This window comes from Diabrotica virgifera, chromosome 5 (genome assembly GCF_917563875.1).
Source record: "Diabrotica virgifera virgifera chromosome 5, PGI_DIABVI_V3a".
NCBI lineage: Eukaryota > Metazoa > Arthropoda > Insecta > Coleoptera > Chrysomelidae > Diabrotica > Diabrotica virgifera.
The window spans coordinates 14,273,221-14,299,409 of record NC_065447.1 but is presented as its reverse complement, the minus strand read 5'-3'; the positions used below and the strand labels follow the sequence as shown (position 1 = coordinate 14,299,409).

The following is a 26,189-nucleotide window of genomic DNA, read 5'->3' as shown; positions in this document are numbered from 1 at the left end:
AGATGCAAAAAAACGCAACGGAGAAAATTTTGGTCAAATTCAAAGTATTTAAATTTTTTATTTTTAGCCCCATTTTGATTATTTTTTTAGCACACTGTGTATAAATTTATAAATTTTAATTTGGTATAGTCAGTTTTTTGACAAATTTTTATATTTGACTTATTCGCTTGTACCTATGATTAATGTGATTCCTAATACATTTCCAGTGAAAATAATAACTCTTTGATAAGTATTGGCGATTACAATTTTTTTTATATGCGTGTCCGCGAAGATTATAACTCCCAAAATATTTATAATGAAAAGATTTAGTTCATAATAGATGCCGACGAAAACAATTATTTCCTTTTCTGTTTCTGCTTCTGTCGACGATAACAATTATTTTTGAGAACTTTTTACTAATTATAATAGGGAACTTGCATAAATTTTTAAATATTAAAATGATCTTAAAAAACATAAGGTAACATGATCTTAAAACGCTTGCATGCGAAAAAAAAACAAATATTTTTAACCCGTACGCTAATTGCGACGTTTTGAAAATGCTATAAAATTCAAATATCTTAGGAGGCTCTGGAACGTCCTTCTATTGGTTCGACGTCACGGGCCACGGTCAACAGGGCTAGCTAGTCGGAAACAACGCGATTAGGGTAGGTATCACGGGTATATTACATTTTAATCGTCTTTAATGGAAAATTCCTAGGTATTATTTATGTTCATCTTATATATTGTAATAAGTAGTTCCCCAATCAGCTTAGTTTTTAACTGAAATTGATAAAGTTGAGTGCTACTTTGTAAAGAGTTTAAAACGCATAATATGACGGACGAGGGTTTTTCAAAAGGTCAATCTGACTAACTTACCTACCGTTGATGTCTTCATCGTGGCAACTTTTATAAAAAGTAGTGAAAGCTATTCTATTGGAGAAATGCGAGGTGTCAAGGCAAATAAGTAAGAGTTATTAATAAGCATGTTTAAACCGTTTATAACAATAGTTTGGTCCCATTATATTACAGTATACGGTTTACCTCGTGGGTTTGATCTACCTACCTCTAATCGAAGGATTTCGTATATCCTGGAAAAGATTACGGTGTAATTTGCATTATAGTAAAGATTATATTTTATTGTAATGTTTATTAGTACCTACTGGAGCCTTTCATTATTGTGTTCAAAGCCTTCTGAGAAAAGATTATGGTGATTAGCAGACGTACCGATAGAACGTGTACATAGCCAACAAAATCCTTCTTTACAAAATTAATAATACGCATAAATAAGAAGAATTATTATTGTAATTTCACAAGTTAATATCTTTATCATCTCAGCTTAGACTTACACCGCATCCCTCGGTAGACCGCAAGCTATAGTAGAGACCTGACTGTAGACCGCATACTATAGTAGCACCAATAATTTTTAGTTACTCTTACTTTTATTACTAAAAGTTTTGTTTATTTTTAAGTTACTTGTTTCTTCTTTGTTCTTCAACACAAGAAACGACAAAAGTAATTTCATGAAAAAGAACTTTTTGATACATATGTCAACAGAGATAAAATGTTAATATTTTGCCTGTCACAGAAAAAAATCATTTTTGCCACAGAGTAAGATATTTCAACTATATTATTTATCTATGGGCAAACTGCATTAAATCCAATAGCCCACCCCGAACGGGCAAACGATACGAGTGGCCTGTGACGTCAGACCCCATCAGGTCTCGCTTTTGAAGTTGTTTAAAATGGAAATTTTAGGCGGGGAACTTTGATTAGATGGTGTACGTACACTATTCATTGTTAAGACGTAATATTTTGAATATAACATTTTAAAACATAAATTAACAATTTTATGCAAAAAAATTTTTTAGTGCAAGTTCCCTATTTTCGTGGACCCACAGACAGAAATGATGTTTTTTGTCGATACTCCTCAAAAAATAAATTTTTTCGCTAACACTTTATTAACGATTATAATTTTCACAATCATATAATCGAAAATAATATTTTTCGCGGCGTTCATTGAAAGTTCTACTCTTAACAGCATTTTTCGGAGTTATACTTTTCGTAGGCGGCGGCGTATTGTACATGGTTAATTAAAACGTGGTTTTTTATCCTAACTTTGAAACATCCTGTGGAATAATTCCGTTTGCAAATTTTCCTAAAACCGTATTTTTCAGTTGCAACCATGTCTCCTAAGCATTGTGTTTTTTGTTTTATGTCAAAATATGCCTTGGTTCATTTTTTAGAGCCAAATGAATTTGATACCCACAACTTAGGACTTTTTTAATTATGATTATTTTGGAGTTATTTTGTAATACGACTAGTTGGCTTTGGTGACTGTCATCATTAAGTCATATTGACACTTACATTTTGTTTACTTATGATTGATCATGATTCTTAGTGTCGAAGATTGTGCGACAGCCGTTGCTCTAGTTGAAGATGGGCGAAACTATGAATATATGGCTAGGGTACTACACACTCATCGCTCTACCATCCAAAGGGCAGTGGAACGTTTTATACGAACTGGAACAAACAAGCGTAAAGCGGGAAGTGGCAGGAAGCGCAAAACTACCGCTTTAGATGATCGTTTTATACGAGTCAACTGAATTGGTATTTATTAAGGGGTTCGTTGACTGCACAACGGCATATTGAGGAAATTTTAGCGAATCACGTAGAATTGCCCACTCTGCAATGTGTGCCACGCAATATTTAGAGGAAGTTGGTATTAATAAAATGAAGCCAGCGTGTTCGCCAGATCTGAACCCAATAGAGCACGTTTGGGACATGCTTGGTAAAAATATTAGAGGTCGCGAAGTCTCACCAGCTCAATTAACGAACTTCGCTTGACTCTAGAAGAGGAATGGCAAAACATCCAGCAAGATGATATTCGCAACCTCATAGACAGCATGAGCCGACGTATACAGGCAGTTATAGAGGCTAGGGGAGGCAATACAAAGTACATATTACGTTATTTTTTTAGTAGTTTTTCTTTGTTATTTGCATACTTAGGTGAAGTTACATTGAAGTTGTTTTTTTTTATGTTTTGTTATTGTTATCATTGTTTATTAAAAACAAGATCATGTCGTTGCTTTTACTCATTATTTAAATACAGTGCTTCTGGGATGTCGATATGACATTTCTTAGATATCAGTCACCAAAGCCCACATCGTCGTATTACAAATTAATACAAAAGATAATGGTAATAATAGGAAAAGTTGTACATTGTGAGTGGCAAAGTCATTTCGCTCCTAAAAATGAACCAATCCATATTTTCACATGAAACAAAAAACATAATACTTAGAAGACATGGTTGCAACCTAAAAACAAGGTTTTACGAAAATCCGCTAACGGAATTATTCCACAGGATGTTTCAAAGTTAGGATAAAAAACCACCCTTCGATTACTGAAGCATAACTGATAACTGAAATACTTCGAATTTGACCAAAATTTTCTCCGTTGCGTTTTTTTTGCATCTGAGTGTATATCTATATCACTCTAATTTAAAACCATTACCAATGATACCTAATGTACTGTATGTTTCCCCTTTTTACATCGAAACAACAACGTAAAAAAGAATAGATAATTTTCAACAAACCGCAAAAATTAATTTTTGACTCGTTGATACATTTTAAATATCCAATACATAAAACATCAAAAACTTTACGCCATAAAAACGTTTATAATTTGAAATTGAAATCTCGACAATTTTCCGCTACATTATTTGTGGGTGTTTTAAATAATTGGAAAACAAAAAAATATTTTATATACCGGTTCAGTAAATCTGTCTATAGATATATCATATTTATATGGAAACGATTTTATCAATAAAGTTGGATTCTTTGTCATGTGGACTGATTTTTAAACGGTCGAATTGATATGGAATTCACACAGATACATTATTTGATAATTTGATAATTTTATTTTATATGTGTATGAATTTTTCTGCAATTAAATCAGGGAGTTCAGTCAAATTTCAATTAAAGAGGAAGTTTTTCTCCAATTAAATCTGAAGTTCAATAAACGTGCAAATCCAAAATGGGATATTTTGAAGAGGGGTAGATAAAGTGATTAATATATTATATAATATGGTTTAAGATATTCAAAGCATTTCATCGCATGAATGATGCATTAATGTGATTCTAGAATAGTTAAAATTAATAAGTAAATTTTGTGGTCCCATGTTGGGCGCCAATTTTTAGCGAGGTCATTGTTATATTTTTTGACATGACAAAAATAAGATCAGTTATTTGTGTTACTTCAAGAAACGTTTATTACTGCCTGATCAACGTTAGCTAAAACTGCAGAAAGTCTAAAATTTTCCATTTGAGCAAGCTAACAAATGCCGTCAAGTGGGGATAACACATGCTCAGGAGATAAAATAAACGAAGTATAGTTCACGTCTGTCCCGCAACGAATTAAAATAAGGTTTCTAAGTAAATAATTAGGTAATTTAGTTGCAGTTGTGTTGTAATTTCTTATATGTATTAATTCATAACACTTTTGTTTCATATAATATCTGACATTTTAATATAATATTTAACAAATTTTTGGTTGTTTCATGGAACAAAAGTGGTATTGATAAAAATTGATTTATAAAAGTTCAAATTTTCAGAGAAATGAATATTTCTATGACGAACAAACACATTTTGTATTCTGTAAGATAGATAGAGTTTTTTTGTTACCATAAATAACGTAGCCTAATGTAGGTATATAAAATTGAAAAAGGAGATTTACCTATTGACGAAATCTTTATAATTCTTGACAGATTTACCTTTCTTTAACGACGCAGAGCTAAGGAAAGTACGCAGTTTAGCGGCAAAAATAGTGAGGTTAAGGAGTTCTGGCGAACGCCATAACAAAAAGTCCTTTCGTTATATAGCCCCATGTAAGCTATGTTTTTCAAACGAATTGGAATGTTTTTTTTTCACTGTTTGCACCCAGTAGTATGATTATTTCGTTTTTTTTACTTGTTAATAAGTACTTAGATGCACTGGTTTTGTTAGTGTTGTATTATGGAATGGTTTTTTGTGTGGATTTATTTTATTTCGATATATTTATTGCAATAATGCTGGAAAACAGGATCATTTAATGCCCCTGTTTGGTGATATTTTGGAACTCTTATTTTCTCTAGTATTATGCGGCAAACCACGAGAAGAACTACAATTTACTGTAAAACTTTAAATAAATACATAAGTTGATTATTCCAAAATTTTTGAATATTTTAGCATCCTCTAAAAATAAAAATCTAGACCAGTTAAGTCTGGTACCCGAGGGAGCCATTTTATTGTATCTTGTGTACTAATCACATGTGCAGGAAAAATTAAATCTAAGTAGTTTCTGACAGCTTGTGCATTGTGTAAAGGACAGCCATATTGTTGAAACCAAATTTCGTTTAAGTTGATTTGAAGATGTTGAAGTGCAGGAATAATTGAATTTCGTAATAATTCAAAATATTTTACTGCCTTTAGATTTCCTTAGATGAAAAATGAACCGTAAGTCAGGCCAAGAGCCGTCCTAGGTTGTAATCTCTAATCTGCGTTATATGCGAATGGTGGCGCAGATATAAATATAAAGGCCAATAGACTCAGATGGACAGGGCATGTGATACGGAGTAACGACAATCGCCTCCCCTTATAAACATTGTGTTCTGGGAAAGGCCAGATGGAAGAAGGTCTGTAGGACGGCGTAGAAAAAGGTGAAAAGATGCAGTCAAAGAAGATCTGTGAGACAATGGGAATTAGTGACACAGGACCGAAAAAACTGGAAGGAAATAATAAACGCGGCAAAGACTCACGGAAAGTTGTAACGCCGTTGATGATGATGATGAATCTGCGTTATATGCTTATCTGGCTACATTCATATGCACACTTTATTAAAACATTCAAGTCCAAAAACGTGAAAATACAGGAAACTATATTCCACGACTTCTTGCTTTAACTAATTTTTAAAACTAATATCCTTATAGTCCAGAAAGCCACTGCGCATCCGCTAGGAAAAATATTCTAATTCGGATTTTTTGCACAATCTTACTCAAAAAGGATCCGCTAAGGAAAGGAAAAAGGCATCCGCTAGGAAAAATATTCTAATTCGGATTCTTTGCACAATCTTACTCAAAAAGGACTCCTTTTAACAAATTTGCATGTTGCCAGGACCAAAAGGTGGTCAAAAAATTTTTAAACGTTTTTTTTTGTTTTTTTCCTAAAATTATTTTTTTGCATGGAAAAAAGTTTTTTTGGGTTTTTTGGATCATTCCAAACAGAAAAGGTCTTTAGTGACTTTTCTCTAAAAATGATAGTTTTTGACATATAAGCGATTAAAAATTGAAAAATTGCGAAATCGGCCATTTTTAACCCTCAAAAACTATGTGAAAAACTGAAAATTTGAATGTTGCCAAGGTAGGTAGATATTCTTTAAACATCGATTGATGAAATCCCGAAGAGTTTTTTGCAATACAATATTCAAAACTCCTATTTTTTTTAATTGCTAATCAAGCGTGCTCGACACTATTTTCCACCGACAGTATGGTGCAAATGAAAGGAATAAATTCGTTATTTCGTAAACCGGCGACTTTAAGGAAAAATCCCGAAACAGGTCGATTTTTATTTTTAAGTTATGATATTGTGGCATATATGGTATACTAGTGACGTCATCCGTCTGGGCGTGATGACGTAATCGATTATTTTTTAAAATGAGAATAGGGATCGTGTGGTAGCTCATTTGAAAGGTTCTTCAATTCTCTATTCAGTAATGTAAATATTTACATAATTATTTATACAGGGTGTCCTTCTACTTCTTTTGTTGTCAAATAATTTAATTTAATAAAATTTTTTTGGACACCCTGTATAAATAATTATGAAAATGTTTATATTACTGAATAGAGAATTGAAGAACCTTTCAAATGAGCTAGCACACGACCCCTATTCTCATTTAGAAAAATCATCGATTACGTCATCACGTCCAGATGGATGACGTCACTAGTATATCATATATGCCACAATATCATAACTTAAAAATAAAAATCGACCTGTTTCGGGATTTTTCCTTAAAGTCGCCGGTTTACGAAATAACGAATTTATTCCTTTCATTTGCACCATACTGTCGGTGGAAAATAGTGTCGAGCACGCTTGATTAGCAATTAAAAAAAATAGGAGTTCTGAATATTGTATTCCAAAAAACTCTTCGGGATTTCATCAATCGATGTTTAAAGAATATCTACCTACCTTGGCAACATTCAAATTTTCAGTTTTTCACATAGTTTTTGAGGGTTAAAAATGGCCGATTTCGCAATTTTTCAATTTTTAATCGCTTATATGTCAAAAACTATCATTTTTAGAGAAAAGTCACTAAAGACCTTTTCTGTTTGGAATGATCCAAAAAACCTAAAAAAACTTTTTTCCATGCAAAAAAAATAATTTTAGGAAAAAAACAAAAACAAAACGTTTAAAAAATTTTTGACCACCTTTTGGTCCTGGCAACATGCAAATTTGTTAAAAGGAGTCCTTTTTGAGTAAGATTGTGCAAAAAATACGAATTAGAATATTTTTCCTAGCGGATGCGCAGTGGCTTTCTGGACTATTACTGCTTTTGCATCCCCTTAATAAACTGTTGATATGAAAAGTGTGATCGAAACGAAGATCGGTGGAATATGCGCATTTTATAAATGAAATTCGATATTTTTAAGACAATCCAGATAAAATGTTTTAACAACCTATTAATCATTCCGAATTAGTGGATGGATATTAGTACAGTTAAACTAATTAAGGCGATAATGATTTAATGAGTGAAATTTAAAGTTTTTTCTACTTTAATGACAAAAAAAAGTAAGCTCATTAGCAGAACCCAATTAAAAATGATTTTGCACATCATATTTGAAACATTATTTGATTGAAAAATCTCATTTTTGTTGGCAAAAAAATATATTAATTTTTCTAGACTAAATTACAGTTCTGTTATCTTAAAAAAAGATATGTTACTATCAACATTCAGTGTTGCCAAACTGAATTTTGTTATTTTGATTGTAAATTTTCCCTGCTATCTCCGAGGGTACAAGTAATACGTGTTAATATGCCGTGCTTATTTTTATATTACTGGAAATATTCCCACAAAACAATTATAATTGTAATTAACCACACAGTATTAAAAGTTGTAGTTAGACGCGGTAAAAAATACTAAATTATATAGTAATAGTAGAGTGCACAATATATTTCATGGTGAACTTTATCTTTGAAATGCACACAAAAGGCAATTAGAAACTTCACTATTGTTGATTGTTCTGAGTAACGAAAATTCAGAAGGAAAACAACCATAACTATTTCATAGAGTGAACCAGTTTCAAGATAATACACACAAAACAACGATTATAGATAAATGTTTCAACCATTAAGAGACATGGGATCGTTGAACTAATATAAAATCTCCACCACGAGTCAATAACCAATATATTTAGGTCTTTACCATTAATGTTGTTCTGAAGCTATTTCCTCGTGGCATTTTTATGATTAGCTATTTAGATGGGAAATAAGCCACAATTAAATTGAAAAAATAATTTTATTAACGTTTCGAAGCCCAAATCGGGTTTCGTTGTCAAAATACAAAATACTACTAAAATAAACAAAAATGTTGTTGCTAAGTAAAAAAATTCTTCTAATAATTTATTTAATCTGACTCATTTATATTGGCAATTCAGACGTATATTATACATTTTAAAGTAGAAGACTTTAAAATGATATCGCCAATATTTAATTAGTTGCGTTCCTGGGACGACTTTACTAAAAGATAGTTCATTCGATTACATGAAATCAATCCCAACACAAGAATATCCGTCAAAAAAATCATAGCATGTGATCTGTCTTTAAAAAGACAACCAAATGCAACGATGACAGTAAAATTCTCGCGTTAGAGATTCCATAGTAAATCACGAGGGTAAACCAGGAAAAAAACCTCGTGATATTGTCCCGATATCGTAAGTATTTGGTCTTACATTTAATTTACTTTCAAAAATCGTAATACCAAATTCTGACTTTAATATGTTTAAATTATAAATAATATTATTGTTGTTGTTTGTTTGGGTTTATATGACTGCGGACACTAAATCCATTCGCCATAAATAATATTAATAATACATAGATATACAATAAATAATACTAAAATATAAAATTTGTACTAACTCGATATGTTATTGACTTACTAATCGTGGTATTTTCTTTCTATTGACTTCCTCTTTCAGTATGGGTAACCACATCCTACTGCATTTTACCGAGGAATTTGCGACACAATTGGTTTCATTTAGCATAATTAGAGCCGCTTCTTTGATTTTTCTCTTTTTACTATCTGATTCTTTCAGGACTATACTTGAATCTCTCCACTGAACTCTATGTTCATTATCCCATGCGTGTTGACATATTTGAGATCTATCAAATTCTCTATTTTTAATATAAGACTGATGTTCACGTATTCTAACGTTTAATGGGCTTGATGTTTCACCTAAATAAAATTGTTCGCATTCACAAGGTATTTTATAAATGCAATTCTTTGTTCTTTCTTGTTCATTGTTAGGTTTAGTTTTAGATAGAATAGATCTCAATGTGTTTGTTGTTCTGAATGTTGTTGAAATGTTGAATTTTTAGTAGTATTTTGTATTTTGACAACGAAACCCGATTTGGGCTTCGAAACGTTAATAAAATTATTTTTTCAATTTAATTGTGGCTTATTTCCCATCTAAATAGTTAATATTTACCATTAAATTTTAAAATAAATTTTACAGACTGTAACAACATACATTGGTCAGACGCAATAGTAATTATATGAACAAACTATTGCACACAAAACAATAAATCAAACATTTAGCTAAACATTTTTTGGAAAATAACTATTTTTTAATTTTGAAAATATACAGTTTTTAGGAACGCAGAATGAAGAAATTACATTATTACCGAGAGCCGAAAGTCTCTAAAAACTTCTATAATGTTTATTTTAATAAGTTACAGGAGTGAAAAAAAAAAGAGAAAATTTAGTGTGATTTTCACTTTCAAATATCTCATTCAAAAGAAACTATTTGTTTATTCTAAGGGACTTTCGGCCCTGGGTAATAAATCTTTCATTCTGCGTTTAAATTTTTTTAAAATTTTTATTAGTTTTCTCAGGATTAGAAAAAAATGAATGAATTTAAAATGCATTGGTCCAAGATTTTGCGCCTACGCTCTAAGTGAGAACGACTCAATCAAACCAAAATCAGACATTTAGGGCGGGTATTTCAATAGCTACTCAAGCTTTTGCTTAGCTAAGCCTGTGTCAAAAGTTAAGGAGAAGCTTAAGCTGGGTGCCGTATTTCCATCATTCTCTTAACTAAACTGATGCTCAGCTGTAAAGTTAATTGGTTTGGTACCTCTGAATACGTCAAAGTGCCAGAGCTAACTGTTCTGAGGTAAAAACCACTACTGTTGACATTTAATTTTATCTTGTCATCTGTATCAATGTTACTTTTACTTCACTTAATTTTGTGTACATGGTGCATGTGTTTTAGTTTATTGTCTATATTTTCTCTGGTTATATTTTTATTGTTATTTTGCATAAGCAATAGATCTGTCTTTGTAATTTTGTTTATTGGATATATTTCTTAAAATGTCAAATTGGAATGTAAGTTTATTTGTGTAAAATAAATATTCCTACCAAGCATTGTAGAAATAAACAATTTTCATGTGTCTATACCTTCCAAAAGTAGTAAGAATTTTAATAATCGTTATTACGATTAATAAATTAATAGATTATTATTTAATAATCCAATAATAACGTTATTACTTAAAAGTTTGTTTTCAAAACAACTCTATAATTAATAATCTATAGAAATAACCTCAAAAAACAGAAAACAAATTTTAAGCAAAGGCTTAAACCAACTCCCGCGCGAGCTTAAAATTATTTGGTTTAAGCCTAGGCTTAAGCCTCAAATTGAAGTGGAAATACAGGCATCTAAGCTTAAGCAAAGGCTTAACGTAAGCTTTGGCTTAAGTGAGGTTGGAAATACCGGCCCTAACAGTGTGTTACAAGAACTTCATAGCAACCTTTTTGGGGTGGGGGAGTTAAAAAAATAGTTGCCAGAGTTCGAGATAGATTTTACTAGATCAATTGTCGCCGAGATGTAGAAGATTGGTGGAAGAAATGCGATTTATGTAACGCCAGAAAAGGTCCTAGAACAAGAAATTGTGGTAAAATGACACAATATAGTAGAGTAAGTAATAAGTAGGCATACTTAGTGGCCGCAATTAATTATTTTTCAAAATGGCCTGAAATTGGAACCCTCCTAATCAAGAAGCGACAACAGTAGCAGAAGCATTTATAACACACGTCCTAATAAAACATGGAGTCTTTAGAGTTACATTTTGATCATGGACGAAATTTTGAGTCAAAATTATGGCAATAATTAGTCAAAATCTTGGGTTTTAAGAAAAATCGCAATACGTCTATCCATTCGCAATCAGACGGAATGGTCGAAACACACAATAGAACTGTTTGACAATACATTTCAATTTTCAATGTTCATCACTGATCGTCAAAAAGATTGGAATACTTTAATTTCTCTACTCCTGCTAGCCTGTAGAAGTTTCGAACATGAAATTGATGATGATCACCGGAAGAGAAGTGCAGCTTTTTCAAGATTTTAGTTTTGAAAGATTGTCTCCCTGCAAACGCAAGTCGCATAATGTAGAGATGCCCTGTCCCCAAGATAGCTCGACAGAAGTATTGCTATTCTATTCAGAAAATTACTAGCTAGCAAACATGGCCAAACTTTCTAACCAATTCAAATTCATTAATGTAAAAAAGGATACTAAAATTTATTTTGCTGTATTGTATTTTATGTGGTATGATTATTATAGCTTGTAAAATATGCAGTTATTGATTATAGATTAAAAAAATTAATTTATCCGACATGTTGCTTTTAATTTTTTCATACACACCTTTGTGTGCATGTACCGTCGAGTAGAAATTACGCTAGTTAATTTGTTGTTGCTCGTGTGCTTTATAAATTTCTATTAAATACAATTCAATTGTAATATTTGTGTTTGTCCAACTAATACAGAAGAATAATTTAACTCGAATATACACATATTATAGTCCGATTTTTTGTTAAAAGTGTGGAATTAAAGTTTAATTATGACATTAATTATGTTCAGTCGGAAAATTTGAGTGGAGTGGTTAATTTATATACAGGAATAACACTGAAAATTACTTTGGTTTTTAAATTTAATTAAATGTAATGCAATTGTTCAACAGTAAATGTTTCAGATAAAAACTATATTATACAAATAATAAATACAGGCTCGACAGTTAAAGAACTGCTCATAGTCCAGTCGTCACAGATACATAATACATAAGATGAAGGGCAACTAGAGCTTCACGGTACGATACAATATCGATACTTTTTAAGTATTGAGTATTGTATTGGTTATGCCAATGAAGTATCGTATCGTGTAACGATATCGGCAATACTTTCTTATAAAAATATCGTATTGATATTGATTTCGATACGATATCGATACCAACCAAATCTGAACAACCAAAACTTCAGACAGAAACAAATATGCACTCTCTGAGGATATCCTAATAAGGATTGAAACCGGTCAGGGTACTTTTGGCGCTCTCTGAACTAACCAAAAATAAGACAGCTCTTATTTTGTTTTACAACGAAATAATTATTTATTTATACACGTTGGTTTACTACATGGTAAGTAGTTTTAGGGCACTTTTGCCTTTTGAAAATTGTTAATATCAACACATCTTGCATGCCAAATGTTTTGTGTAGTTAATTATAGGTTTTTGTTGTCAAAAAGATATATTTTATCCAACTTCTGTATTACCGGAGCAGTTTTATTAGAGTTTAGAATTTATAATTCCGTCTGCGCAAAAAATATGAAAACTACGCAAGCAGTAAATAATAAAAGACAACATATTTTATATTTTTTAGGTAGGAATACAGTTTGATGATAACAAATTTGTAACAGCCGTATTGGTATATATTTTTAACGTTATTGTAGAATTTTGTGTGCTAGGCAAAAAACTAGGTTTCTGGTTAGCCGATTGGTGGCTATTTTATCAACCGACGCATAATCTTACTCTCCTACTATCCAAACGGTCATTCTGCAATTACTCAGTTCCTTCAGTCCGCTAGTGGAGAATGTTGCTATATTTTTCCCAGGATATTTCAGTAAAGCATAACTTTTAAGGCTGTATGACACTATACATTTTCTTGTATCATTTCTAATATCGTTTCTGATATGTCAAAAAAATGCATAGTGTCATACACAGATACAAGAAACGATATCAGAAACGATACAAGAATTTGAGTCAGTCACAGATTCTTGTACAAGAACTGCGCCAATTTATGCGCAAAGAGCAAAAACGTAAAACCTGCTGGTAAAACATCTAAAATGTCATAATTACTTACTTACTCATATTATTTATAAATCTTTGATACTTAATATACCGTTTGGTATGGACTACTGTTCTACTAATAACCATATATTTAGCTCCTAGTAAAGTTCAAACTATAAATTTAGGTTTCATGGTGCATAATTTTTTACAAAATAAAATAGCTCCTAATTTGCATAGTGTCATACAGGGCACAAATGTACGTACAAGAAATGGTACAAGAAAATGTATACAAGAAACGATATCAGAAACGATATTAGAAATGATACAAGAAAATGCATAGTGTCATACAGCCTTTAGACATATTTGTCAACCTTCTTCTTCTTTAGGTATCGTCAGTGGCGGCTCGTGATTTTTACAATAGGGGAGGCTATACCTAACGCTTTACCTAACTGTAAAATATCTAGACAAATTTGCACTAGCAAAAAAAATCTAATTTAAGGCCCCATTTTTTTGACCATTTTTTATTTACATTTTAGAATATCATCATAATTCACAATTTCATAATATCATATCATTTTAAAAATAGTTAGTCTAATTGTAAAAGTGTATTACCAAAGTTTGTGTCGTTTATTTGTTAACAATTCTATCTCTGTAAGTAGATATGCATATCAAAATAAATACAGATTTGAAGTTTTGCAGTCCATACAGGTTTAAGGTTCACATTTTTTAAGATACTCAACTAAATTTTTTTAATTCTAAAAGCGGCCTACTGCGAATTTAAAAACACAGTAAATTACCGATATTTTGCTTTGCATTACAGATATCGGAAAAAGTTATTTGAACAAGTTGTTCCAAATATTATTCTAATCCCACATACCAAATATCATCACAAAATTCGCACTTTTAGTTTTTTCATTATTTGTAGTCAGGATCCTAAAATCGCAGAGGAGGCTGCTGGCCGATTAGCCGCCCTTGCCCAATCTCCGGGCAGCGTGTGCGTTAAGAGATAATGCAGCTCTAAGGAGACCGGATCTCCTTAAACCATCCTTAAACGCTGCTGGGCTGCGCGGAGCATTAGCAAGTGAGATTTTCCGGCCAGCAGCCTCCTCTGCGATTTTAGGATCCTGACTACAAACAATGAAAAAACTAAAAGTGCGAATTTTGTGATGAAATTTGGTGTGTGGGGTTAGAATATTATTTGGAATAACTTGTTCAAATAACTTTTTCCGATATCTCTAACGCGAAGCAAAGTAGCAAAGTAAACAAAACAGTGTAGCATGTGTAAAAAATTTATGGGAAGGCTAAGCCTCCCTTGCCTCCTCTGACCAGCCGCAACTGGGTACCGTGTCTGTATTCAGACGTTGGCCGTTATCATGTTTACAATTTCCTGAAACCTCTCTCTCTCTCGGCTGCTGCGCGAAATAATTCTTCTACTGGGCAGCCACACCACTGTCTAATATTACGCAGCCATGAAAGTTTCTTTCTACCAATCCATCTCATTCCCTCCACTTTTCCTTATATTATAAGGCTAATCAGATGGTATTTAGGTCCTCGAATTATATGGCCGAAGTATTCTGTTTTTCTATTCTTTATGATGCTTATGAGCACACGTTCTGAATTCATCATTTTTGAACAGCATCTTCATTGGAATTGTGCGAACCCATGATATCTTTAGGATTCGTCGATAGCACCACAATTCGAATGCTTCTAATTTGTTTAGCATGTTTAACGTCCATGTCTCACAACCATACAATAGGATAGACCACACATAACATTTCAGGACCTTCTTTCGAATAATTCATCGACAGGTTTCTGTTACATAAAACTGGTTTCCAGGTCATAAAAGCCTTACGTGATATTTCATCATGGTTATTATCTCTTCGTCAGAGTCGCAATTTACATTTAACCAGCTGCCAAGGTACCTGAAATGATTTACTTGTTCTATCTCCTCTCCATCAAGAGAAAGCAGACCTTGATCTACATTAATCTTTCCAACTGCCATCCACTTTGTCTTTGAAATGTTGATTTTAAGGCCTCTCCGATAACTTGCTTCACTGACTAGATTTAGTAGTGTCTGAAGATCTTGTTAATTTTCTGCAAGAATGGCTGTATCGTCAGCGTATCTAATATTGTTGATTACTTCTCCGCCTAGCCTTACTCCCTCTTGTCTGCCATCCAAAGCCTCCCTAAAGATTTTTTCAGGGTATAGATTAAAAAGGGTGGGTTATAAAACACAACCTTGTCGTACTCCATGTTTTATGGGTAGTTTTTCAGTACGACTGTCTCCAATTTGGATAGAGGCTACTTGATTCTAATATAAGTATTTCAGCAGTCTTATATCGTAGTGGTCAATTCCTTCTGTCTGCAGGCAATCGAAAAGTGTATCATGTTGTACTAGGTCGGATGCCTTCTCGAAGTCGATGAAACAAATATAAACGTTCTTTCGGAACTCACAACTTTTTTTGTAAGAGAACGCGCATACAAAATAGTGCCTCTCTAGTTCCTAGATAGACCATTTCTAAATCCAAATTGCTTATTACCCATTCTACTTTCGCACAGAAGGAATACTCTGTTTTGTATAATACGTAAACGTATCTTAAGTGTGTGACTCGTCAAACTGATTAGTATAAAATCGCTGCATTTGGTGGGCCTGCTTTTCTTTGGTAATGTTATAAACAGTGACTCCAACCAATCATCTGGTATTTTTCCTTCGTTGTAAAGTTTGTTAAGGTACATACTATGTAGTACACTTTAGAAGACCAAAAATAATCATTTTTTTCAAGAATTTTTTTCTCGGAATCTTTATTAAAAATGAACATAAAACTTTTTACATATTAATATCTAACTCTTAGAGAGTACAAAAAAATATATCTTTTTTCACTTATGCACGTGCACTAATATTGTAGACGGCGCAAAAGTCGAGGCCTCGAAAAATGATGGCGGACAGTTAATCTCAGGATTGGGATATCTGAAACAAAACAATCTTACTGCATTTGAAAAAGGAAGGTTTATTACGTGACAATTTACCACAATTTGACCAAAATATAAAAAATAAATATTTTTTAACCATGAGAAACTGAAGAAAAACGGGCGATATTTTCACAAAATTTTTTCAAATTTCCGTAAAATCTTTTTATTGCGGAATTTTTTACTAACAGTGGTAAATTGTCACGTACAAAACCTTCCTTTTTCAAATGTCGTACGATTTTTTTGTTTCAGAGATCAAAATCCTGAGATTAACTGTCCGCCATCGGAACTACTTTTTTTCGATGCCTCGACTTTGGCACCCTCTATAATATTAGTGTACGTGCATAAATGAAAAAATACATATTTTTTATATTCTCTAAGAGTTACCTAGATATTAATACGCAAAAAGTTTTATGTGCATTTTTAATAAGGGTTCTGAGAAAAAAAATCTTGAAAAAATGCTTATGTTTGGTCTTTTAACGTGTACTAGTACCTTAAAGAAAGTGGTCAAGTAGGTAATGTTTTCCTCGTTCAAAAATTTAAGTAACTCAACAGGGATTTGGTCTGGTTCAGGTGCTTTATTGTTTTTGGCTTGTAGTATTGCTTTTATGACTTCCGACTTCAGTATATTGGGACCTCGGTCTAATTGGTTGTCACAAGTAGTATTTGGAGCATTTTCTCGAGAAGCATCGTCAAAAAGGTCACTGATGCATCTCTCCCATTCTTTGCACTGTTGTTCGTGATCACAAATTTTTCCGTCTGCGTTTTTAAGTACTTGAGCATTTTTCTGTTTTCTAATTCCGGAGGTATATTTAAGTTTCTTGTGGCTTCCTTGTCAACCAGGTTCCCTTTATTCTTTTAATATTTTCTTTTTATTAGGTATGTAGGTATTGCCTAATATGAAAGAAAACTACTTCAGCGTAAGAGTTGTAGGAATTCACCACATAATTAGTCTGTTATACAATTGTCTAGCCAAAGGTTGTCTAAATTTCAAATGGTGTCAATCAAGTTTACTCATTAAAAAAAAAACAACAAGCAAGATTTCAACTCAATTGTTAGATATCCTCCACTTCATTAAAAAAAGTTATAGTAGTGTAGGACTTGTATATATATATTTTCACCTTTTGCACTTTTACTTCGCAACTTTTTTAGTAATAATCATAAAATTACTGTATTCAACCATTAAATGATCACCATTATGAAATATATCTGCTATATGAAACATTTATTCACTTTTCAGCATCCCAACCAATTATGGAGTTCGGTCCTACCAACATGACTGTGCTTGATGGAAAAGACGCTACCTTGACTTGTAGAGCTGTTGGAGCACCTATTCCAAACACCACGTGGGTGCATAATGGTAAGCAGTTATTTATAAAGGATGTTTTCATGGAAGTGTAAAGTAAAAGAAAAGTAAATTTTTATTCTACAGGTAAAAAACAAAATTACCGATTTCCGTAGAAAATTAGCAGTAAATTAGAAATATGAGTACCTTCTTCATGTACCAATGTTCTTCCCTTGATGCCAACCAACGTCTTCAACCATGAAGTCTTTCTGCGTCCTGGACTGCGTTTGCCTTCTATTTTCCCTTGCAAAATAGCTTGTAGCAACCTATATTTGGGACCGTTAATTACAGGGGCGTCATTTGAAATTTTGATTGGGAGGGGGACCAAGCATTATACAGGGTGGTTCATCTTATTCGCCTCGGTCTCTGTACGGAAAACCACTTGATATTTTAAAAAAATTTCTTCACAAAAATATACAGGGCCTTTAATACTACAATCTAAAAATAATGTGAATTATACAGGGTGCTCCAAAAAAGAGTGGTATATCAAAGTTATATTTTTTCTTATGGAATACCCTATATCTGATGACATTATTGAATGGACCTTAAAAAATAAGCTATACTTTTATAAGGGTTCCCTATAACTAAATACAGGGTGTTTTGATTTATTTCGATTTTTGTAAAAATGTAAGGTTTTAGAAAAAAATAAATATCTACGAATTTAAGAAGCAGTAACAAATTGTTTCTTAGATCTTAATAACAGACTATTTGGCGTACTTAAACAGATGCTTATTGCAACAAAATTTCTTATAGGGTGGTCAAAATATGAGATTGTTCTATTAACAAACTCAAGCTGTAATAACTCACTTATTTTAAATAGAACACCCTGTATCTTACTAGTCTATCGCGTAGAAAATTTTCTTATCTTTCAATTTGTATTATTGTTTCCTACACCTATCTTTTTACAGGGTGGTCAAAATATTAGATTATTCTATTAACAAATTCAAGCTGTAATAACTTACTTATTTTAAATGGAACACCATGCATCTTATTAATCTATCGCGTATAAAATTTACTTAGCTTTCAATTCTTATTAGGGTTTCCTATACCTATCTCTCTTCATTTTTTAAATATTTAAAGATTTTCTAATTTGTAAGCTTTAAAAATTAGAATTAAGTACCTATGTCGTGGTTATGTACAACACATCACCAACACCGGCAATATACTTAAATATCTTAGTCAAGATAGTTTCAATAATAAAATTCACATTTTTATCATTTAATCACACAGAGTGTTCTTATTTTAAACGACATACTCGATATTCTATTCTTTATAATGGAAGATATTTAAAATATCTTAAATTCCATGTTAACATTCTCAATACACATGTTATTCTGTATAGTCGGTTCGCTAAACTCAGACACAACTCGCTAGTGATTTTAGTAAGTAATTTTGCCAATTTGGTAAAATTGGCAAAAAAAATAATTACTAAATATTTAATAATTACTAAGTAGTTAGTAATTTTGCCAATTTTGGCAAAATTGACAAAAAACAAATAAATTACAGACTAAAATCACCAGCCACTTGTGTCTGAGTTTAGCGAACCGACTATAAATATAAATTCCCATGTTATTCTGTAAATACCCATTTTTACATATTTTTGTACAATAGGCTCGTTTTCGTCAAAGTAGCCATTGCATTTAATTGTTTGTAATTGCGATTTAAAGATTCAAACAAAAAGTGGCGTTCTTAAATTTACTTAATAACCGGTGGGTTAAGATATAGAAAATACTTATACGGAATGAAATATAATTTAAAAATCTTCCAGAATACGGCATCTAATACAGGGTATGCAGTTTAAAATAAACATATTATTCAATTTCACATGTAGGCCAAAATCAACTAAAATAATACAACATTCTGTGTGATTACACGATAACAATGAAAATTTTATTATTGTCTAAGTATATTGCCGGTGTTGGTGATGTGTTGTACATAAACACGACATAGGTACTTATGTAATTCTAATTTTTAAAGCTTACAAATTAGGAAATCTTTAAATATTTAAAAAATGAAGGGAGATAGGTATAGGAAACCCTAATAAGAATTGAAAGCAAAGTAAATTTTCTACTCGATAGACTAGTAAGATACAGGGTGTTCCATTTAAAATAAGTAAGTTATTACAGCTTGAATTTGTTAATAGAACAATCTCATATTTTGACCACCCTGTAAGAAATTTTGTTGCAATAAGCATCTGTTTAAGTATGCTAAATAGTCTATTATTAAGATCCAAGAAAAAATTTGTTACTGCTTCTTAGATTCGCAGATATTTATTTTTTTCTAAAACCTTACATTTTTATAAAAATCGAAATAAATCAAAACTGTATTTAGGTATAGGGAACCCTTATAAAAGTATAGCTTATTTCTTAAGGTCAATTCAATAATGTCATCAGATATAGGGCATTCCATAAGAAAAAATATAACTTTGATATACCACTCTTTTTTGGAACACCCTGTATAATTCACATTATTTTTAGGTTGTAGTATTAAAGGCCCTGTATATTTCTGTGAAGAAATTTTTTTTAAATATCAAGTGGTTTTCCGTACAGAGACCGAGGCGAATAAGATGAACCACCTTGTATATGTATACAATCTATTATATATGATGGCATGATGAAAATTGATGTATTTTTTGTAAATTTCAGTCATTTTCAGGGTCAGGGAGGCAAACGCCCCCCTGACAATTGCAAATTTTTTAATTACAGGGTGTTACATTTTAAAAAAACCCCTTTTTATACCATCTGAACCGCCTACGCTAGAATAAAAAAACTTCCAGCGATTATCCATGTGGTGTTATTTACGTATAATACACCCCCATAGTTTCTCCGGAAACACCCAAAAAAAAGGAGAATTAATGAAGAAAATAATCAAAAATTGATTTTGGGCCACCACTGTGGTGGCTTTAGGGTGCAAAGAAAATAAAATATGCAAAGGTCATAATGTGTAGCAGAGAGTTTCTTTCATTTTCCATAAGTACGTTTTATTTTCCAATAAAATGAATAGGTGACGAGAAAAAAAACAAAAACTGGAGCCCACCAAAGCATTTCTGAGGTTTACGGCGCCACTGTGCCGCAACGGTTGCTTATACGAAAAATATATATTATATTATATAATATTATATTATAGTGTATAGAACCTTATTTGTAGAGAAAATAGTGATCTTTAATTCTGTATTAAAGTTTTGTTTTAAAAAAATGCATAAGTAATGAGAAAATCGTAAAAACATGCTCTCCAAGGGATAGGGGTAGTTTCTGCAGTTTATTTTCAAGGATAGGAGTAGTTTCCGCAGGGATGTTGCAATAATCATATATATTTTTGAAAAACCCTATTGGTGGAGCATATGTCCATATGGATCAAAAAGCAAAATAAAAAAAATTTTAACCCCCCCTTTATTTATTTTTTTTTTTGGCTACAAGGGTTGCATCAAGAAATCGCTTTTGGTGTCCATGCATGGGTAATAAGAACGTGCATAAAATGATATATGAACCATTTTGGTAAATGGTATGGTGTGTGAAGGTTTCCAAGAAAATCATTTTCTTTATTAATTCTCCTTTTTTTTGGGGTGGTTTTGTAAATAAAACCAGTACATGGATAATCGCTGAACGTTTTTTTACTCTAGCCTAGGCGGTTCAGATGGTATCAAACAGGGGCTTTTTAAAATGTAACACCCTGTAATTAAAAAATTTGCAATTGCCCTTAAATGAAACCTATACCAAAAAATCAGCCACTTATTTGTGATTAATTGCCGTAGGGTTTCTTCTTAATTTTCAGTACAGTTAGGAAAAAATAATCTTTTTAAAAACATCTTTTTTAAAAATTTGTCAACTTTGGGGCACCACCCCCAAATAGACACAATAGACACAAAATAGGTGTGTGATAGACATATGATGTCGGAAAATAAATAGTAGGAAATATAGTCCTCTTCATTTTACTATTAAGTAAATTTTTTGAAAAACGTACAGGAAGGGCTACGTTTCGCAAAAACCACAAATTACCCCCTTTAAAGGGATGAAAATGGGGGTTCTGGGGAGAAATTTTTTAAGAAAATGTTAGTCTCATAATAAGCACCCCTTGATATACCAGAAAAAAATAAAAACCGTACTTGTGTCCATTTTGTGAGGTTTAACCTCTGTTCCTATACTCTATCCAAGATAAACAATCTGATCAACTTACTCAAGTTTGCTCAATATACGTAGAATAAACAGCGGTTTTTTCCTATAAAAATTTGATCTTTAGCTTTACATTTCCAATCTTCATTTGGCAAAAATAACTCTTGTACCAAGCGCTTTTTGTCATGTTTTGAACTATAGCATGCTTGTGTTTGTGCATTTTGTTGCTACTAATGTTTTCAGGTGAAAAAGAAGTGGCGACGTCCAGCAGAGTGCAGATCTTGGACACGGGGGATCTGCTCATCGCCGCTGTCAAGGAGATCGATGCTGGCCAGTACACGTGTATTAGAAGCAACGAGGCTGGAGAAGTCAGAGGATCTGCCTATCTGCAGGTTTTGGGTTAGTATCTGCCACTTCTTGTTGATCGTGCTTATTGATAAATTTTCTTTTCTACTAACGTTATGTTTTTTAATGATTTAATCGGAAAATACGTTTTCCACCTACCTCTACCGAAAGTATACTTTTCCGGACCTGATTGTAGAGAGCAAAGTTGTACTTTTCATGTCTAGGGAGGAAAAGTAAAAGTGACGTCATGGTATTTCATTCATGAAATATAACTTATTGACGCCCTGTACAATATCTATTTTCTATTATGTAGGTATCTATACATTTTAACGTTTATTTAAAAACACTCTGTATTTTGCAGAATGGTAAAAAACAGTAAATTGTTATTCTAACTTAACAATGTTTACATTAATAAGTGCGTTCGCGGGTGCCTGTCGGCGACTAGTCGGCGACAAATTAGCAGCAAAACGCAAAACGCACTTTAAACTGATATAAATAATATCGTTAATACATAAATATACAAGATATATTTACCTAGTATAATTTAATAATTAGTTATTAATATTAACTAAAAGTAAATATACCTTGTTTATTTATCTATTAACGGTATTATTTATATTAAGTGAGGTTAGAAATTGTCGGCGACAATTTGTCAACTGTACCCGCGAACGCACCTAATAATTTGACTTATATTTGACAGTTGACAGTTATATTTGTATCTACTTGTTAGTTTTAGTTCTAATAAATTTTGTTGGTTAGTTACATAAATAAATTAAGTAAAAATGAAAAATGACTTGTTATTTGAGGAAGGTGGAAAAACCATATGTATAACATGGGAGTAAAGTGCCTTTTCCTCCCGAGAATGAAGTTTACTGCCCGACGCGTAGCGGAGGGCAGGGTAGCACTTTCCTCCCTTGTTATACAAATAGCTATTTTGTTCGTTTGCTTTTATATTCTTATGAATGTTTTGCTATGTTATTTTGATGAGCATTAGAAAGTCATATAAATACATTAAGCATCAAAATTAACGCACCACCTTAAAAATGGGACATTTTGATGTCTCGTATTTCCTAAATCTGTTGTCCGATTGGAGTGATTTTTTTATTATATTATAGCTTTATTCTTCAAGAATATCGATGTAATAATATTATTGCTAAACAGATAAGTGTCATTGTATACCGGGTGTAACAATGATAGTGTGTTTTTTCCTCAAAGTTTGGAACACCCTGTGGAATATTCTAGCGTATATAAAATATTAAAATTAAAACTCAACTGTAGCCTTAGGATTTTTTAACATTTTGCTTTTCGATTCATTCGCTTATGTGGGATAATAAAAACGTTAGGTACTTTAACAACTAGCCATGTTATTCATCAATACATGGTGTTTCTAAATAAGTGCGACAAACTTTAAGGGATAATTCTGCATGAAAAAATAATGACCATTTGCTTTATAAACATGGGTACGCAAATGCTTCGTTTCCGAGATATGGGATGTTGAATTTTTTCTTACAAACGAACGATTTATTTATTGCTCTAAACCCGGTTGAGATATGCAAATAAAATTTAGTAGGTTTTAAGATGTAGTTATTGCGCATTTTTTGACATACAATTAAGAGATTAAAAAGGGTTCAAGGCAGGTTTTGTTTATATTCGATTCAGAGTTGGACTACCATCTCCATATAGCAACTATTTCAGCATCCTTATGCATCATCAGTGAAGATTATGCAGTCACAACTCTGAAGGGAATATAAACATTCTGCCTCTTTTAAGGCAAAACATCGCGATGCAATGAACCCACCTTTTGAGACGCAAATCAGCGACATCTCTCGTATTACGAGGAAAACAACGAAAAGCCCCAGATACAAAGTTTACTACTTTTTAAACAATTAGAATAATTGAAATAAAAATATAATAAACAATATTTTAAATCTAAGACTTTTCGTTAATAAACTGCTTTCTGGCTGCAATTAAGAATTTTATATTCACCATTGGCGTGCATACGGGTCATATTGCCCGGTCATATTACCCGTATGCACGCCAATGGTGAAGGTAAAATTCTTAATTGTATGCCAAAAAAATGCGCAATAACTACCTCTTAAAACCTACCAAATTTCATTTGCATATCTCAACCAGTTTTAGAGCAATAAATAAATCGTCAGTTTGTAAAAAAAAATTCAACATCCCGTATCTCGGAAACGAAGCATTTGCGGACATATGTTTATAAAGCAAACGGTCATTATTTTTTCATGCAGAATTACTCCTTAAAGTTTGTCGCACTTATTTAGAAACACCCTGTATTTGATGAAGAACGTTGCTAGTTGTTAAAGTACCTAACTTTTTTATTATCCAACATAAGCGAATGAATCAAAAAGCATAATATTAAGAAAGCCTAAGGCTACAGTTGAGTTTTAATTTCAATATTTTATATACGCCAGAATATTCCACAGGGTGTTCCAAACTTTGAGGAAAAACACACGAACATTGTTACACCCGGTATACAATGACACTTACCTGTTTAGCAACAATATTATTACATCGATATTCTTGAAGAATAAAGCTATAACATACTAAAAATATCACTCAAATTGGACAACAGGTTTAGGAAATACAAGACATCAAAAATGTTAATTTTGATGCTTAGTGTATATTAAAAAATCTAAGTAAAGACATCACGAAAAACGCAATCATTCTTGCCACATAACTTTTTTCCACGGGGGTATAAAAACACATCTATCCTTCCTTTTTAAAGTGACGTTTGATAGACGACTTTAAGATTCATAGCATGCGAGATGATTTTTCCAAGTTTGCCATTCACACCATTTTTGCGTAAATTTTCGCAAGAATCAGGAGTGGCTGATGCGTAGAGAGAATAGCAACACTGAAATGGAACTGGGCAGGTCACGTGGCTAGAATGACAGATAACAGATGGAAAAAGCGGATACTGGAACGAAGACCAAGAGATGATGCCTACCGAAGCAGAGGTCGTCCACCAACACGTTGGACTGATGATCTAAAACAGTGATGGTCAAAGTACGGCCCGCGGGCTTACTCCGGCCCGCAAAAGTATTTAATCCAGCCCGCAGAGGGTCCATTGACGTGCATAGTATACAGATAGCTTTAACACTAAATGCATTTTTTCTGTAATGCTGGCCCCCTTATAGATTTTCTTAAACTTTGTGGCTCCCCTTTAAAAAGTTTGCCCACCACTGATCTAAAACGTTGTAATAGGAATTGGATGCAACAGGCACAATATTGAAATATATGGAAAATTATAAGGGAGATCTATGTCCAGCAGTGGACAAGAGACAAGATTGAATGATAATGAAGACTTCTTTTTTCTGTTTTCTTCTGGCATATCTAAGTTTAATATTGTTTATATGGGGTTAACACACAATTCTGGTTAAAAATTATTGAAAACCAAGTAAAAAATAAGTCTGATAATAATAATAAAATAGGTCTAATAAACCATAAAAAATATCAATATGGGTAGAGGCGGTCCTGCATGCTTTGTTAGATTGTAGTAAAAAGGAATTTTAAAGTATGCCATTCGTAAATAATTGAATCTACAATTTATGATCGATACTCGAAAAACTATTTCCAACTTGATTTAAATAGACCAATTAATATGTCATTAAAAAGCACTATATTATTACAGAACTAAACAACAAGCGGTTGTAATGTAGTAATTAGGATTAAAGTTCTGTATTACTTTAACTTCCGTATTAAATTCATTATTAGTTTCAGTTATTCTTTATTTTACATTTAGACACTTTTCTCCTTATATATCAATCGGTTTTAAAACGTCTTGCGACGTTGTCCGATGCCTAATTTCCATGACACTCTATCATCCCATTGGCCCTTTCTAAGATCTCTTGCGCTCATCGCCTTCGTTACTCCCTCTCTCCAAGATTTCTTGGGTCTTCCTCTCTTTCTGCGGTTTGGTGGTACCCATTGCATAATTATTTTAGGGAGTCTTGAGTTATCCATCCTCTGGACGTGTCCGTAACATATCAGCTGTTTTCTTTCTATGTCTGTTGTTAGAGAGCCGTCAACCCCCATTCGTTGTCTTATCTCATCATTAC

General features: G+C 32.4%; 1 protein-coding gene across 1 annotated transcript in view; it reads left to right on the top strand.

The window, feature by feature from the left end:
- Nucleotides 1-26,189, top strand: part of LOC114326926 (protein sidekick) — a 1,222,968-nt gene that overhangs the window by 1,109,168 nt on the left and 87,611 nt on the right. Inside the window, exons 8-9 of the mRNA XM_050652287.1 lie at nt 17,549-17,668; nt 22,006-22,161. Coding sequence (XP_050508244.1) covers nt 17,549-17,668; nt 22,006-22,161 — 276 coding nt within the window. The remainder of the gene's footprint in view (nt 1-17,548; nt 17,669-22,005; nt 22,162-26,189) is intronic.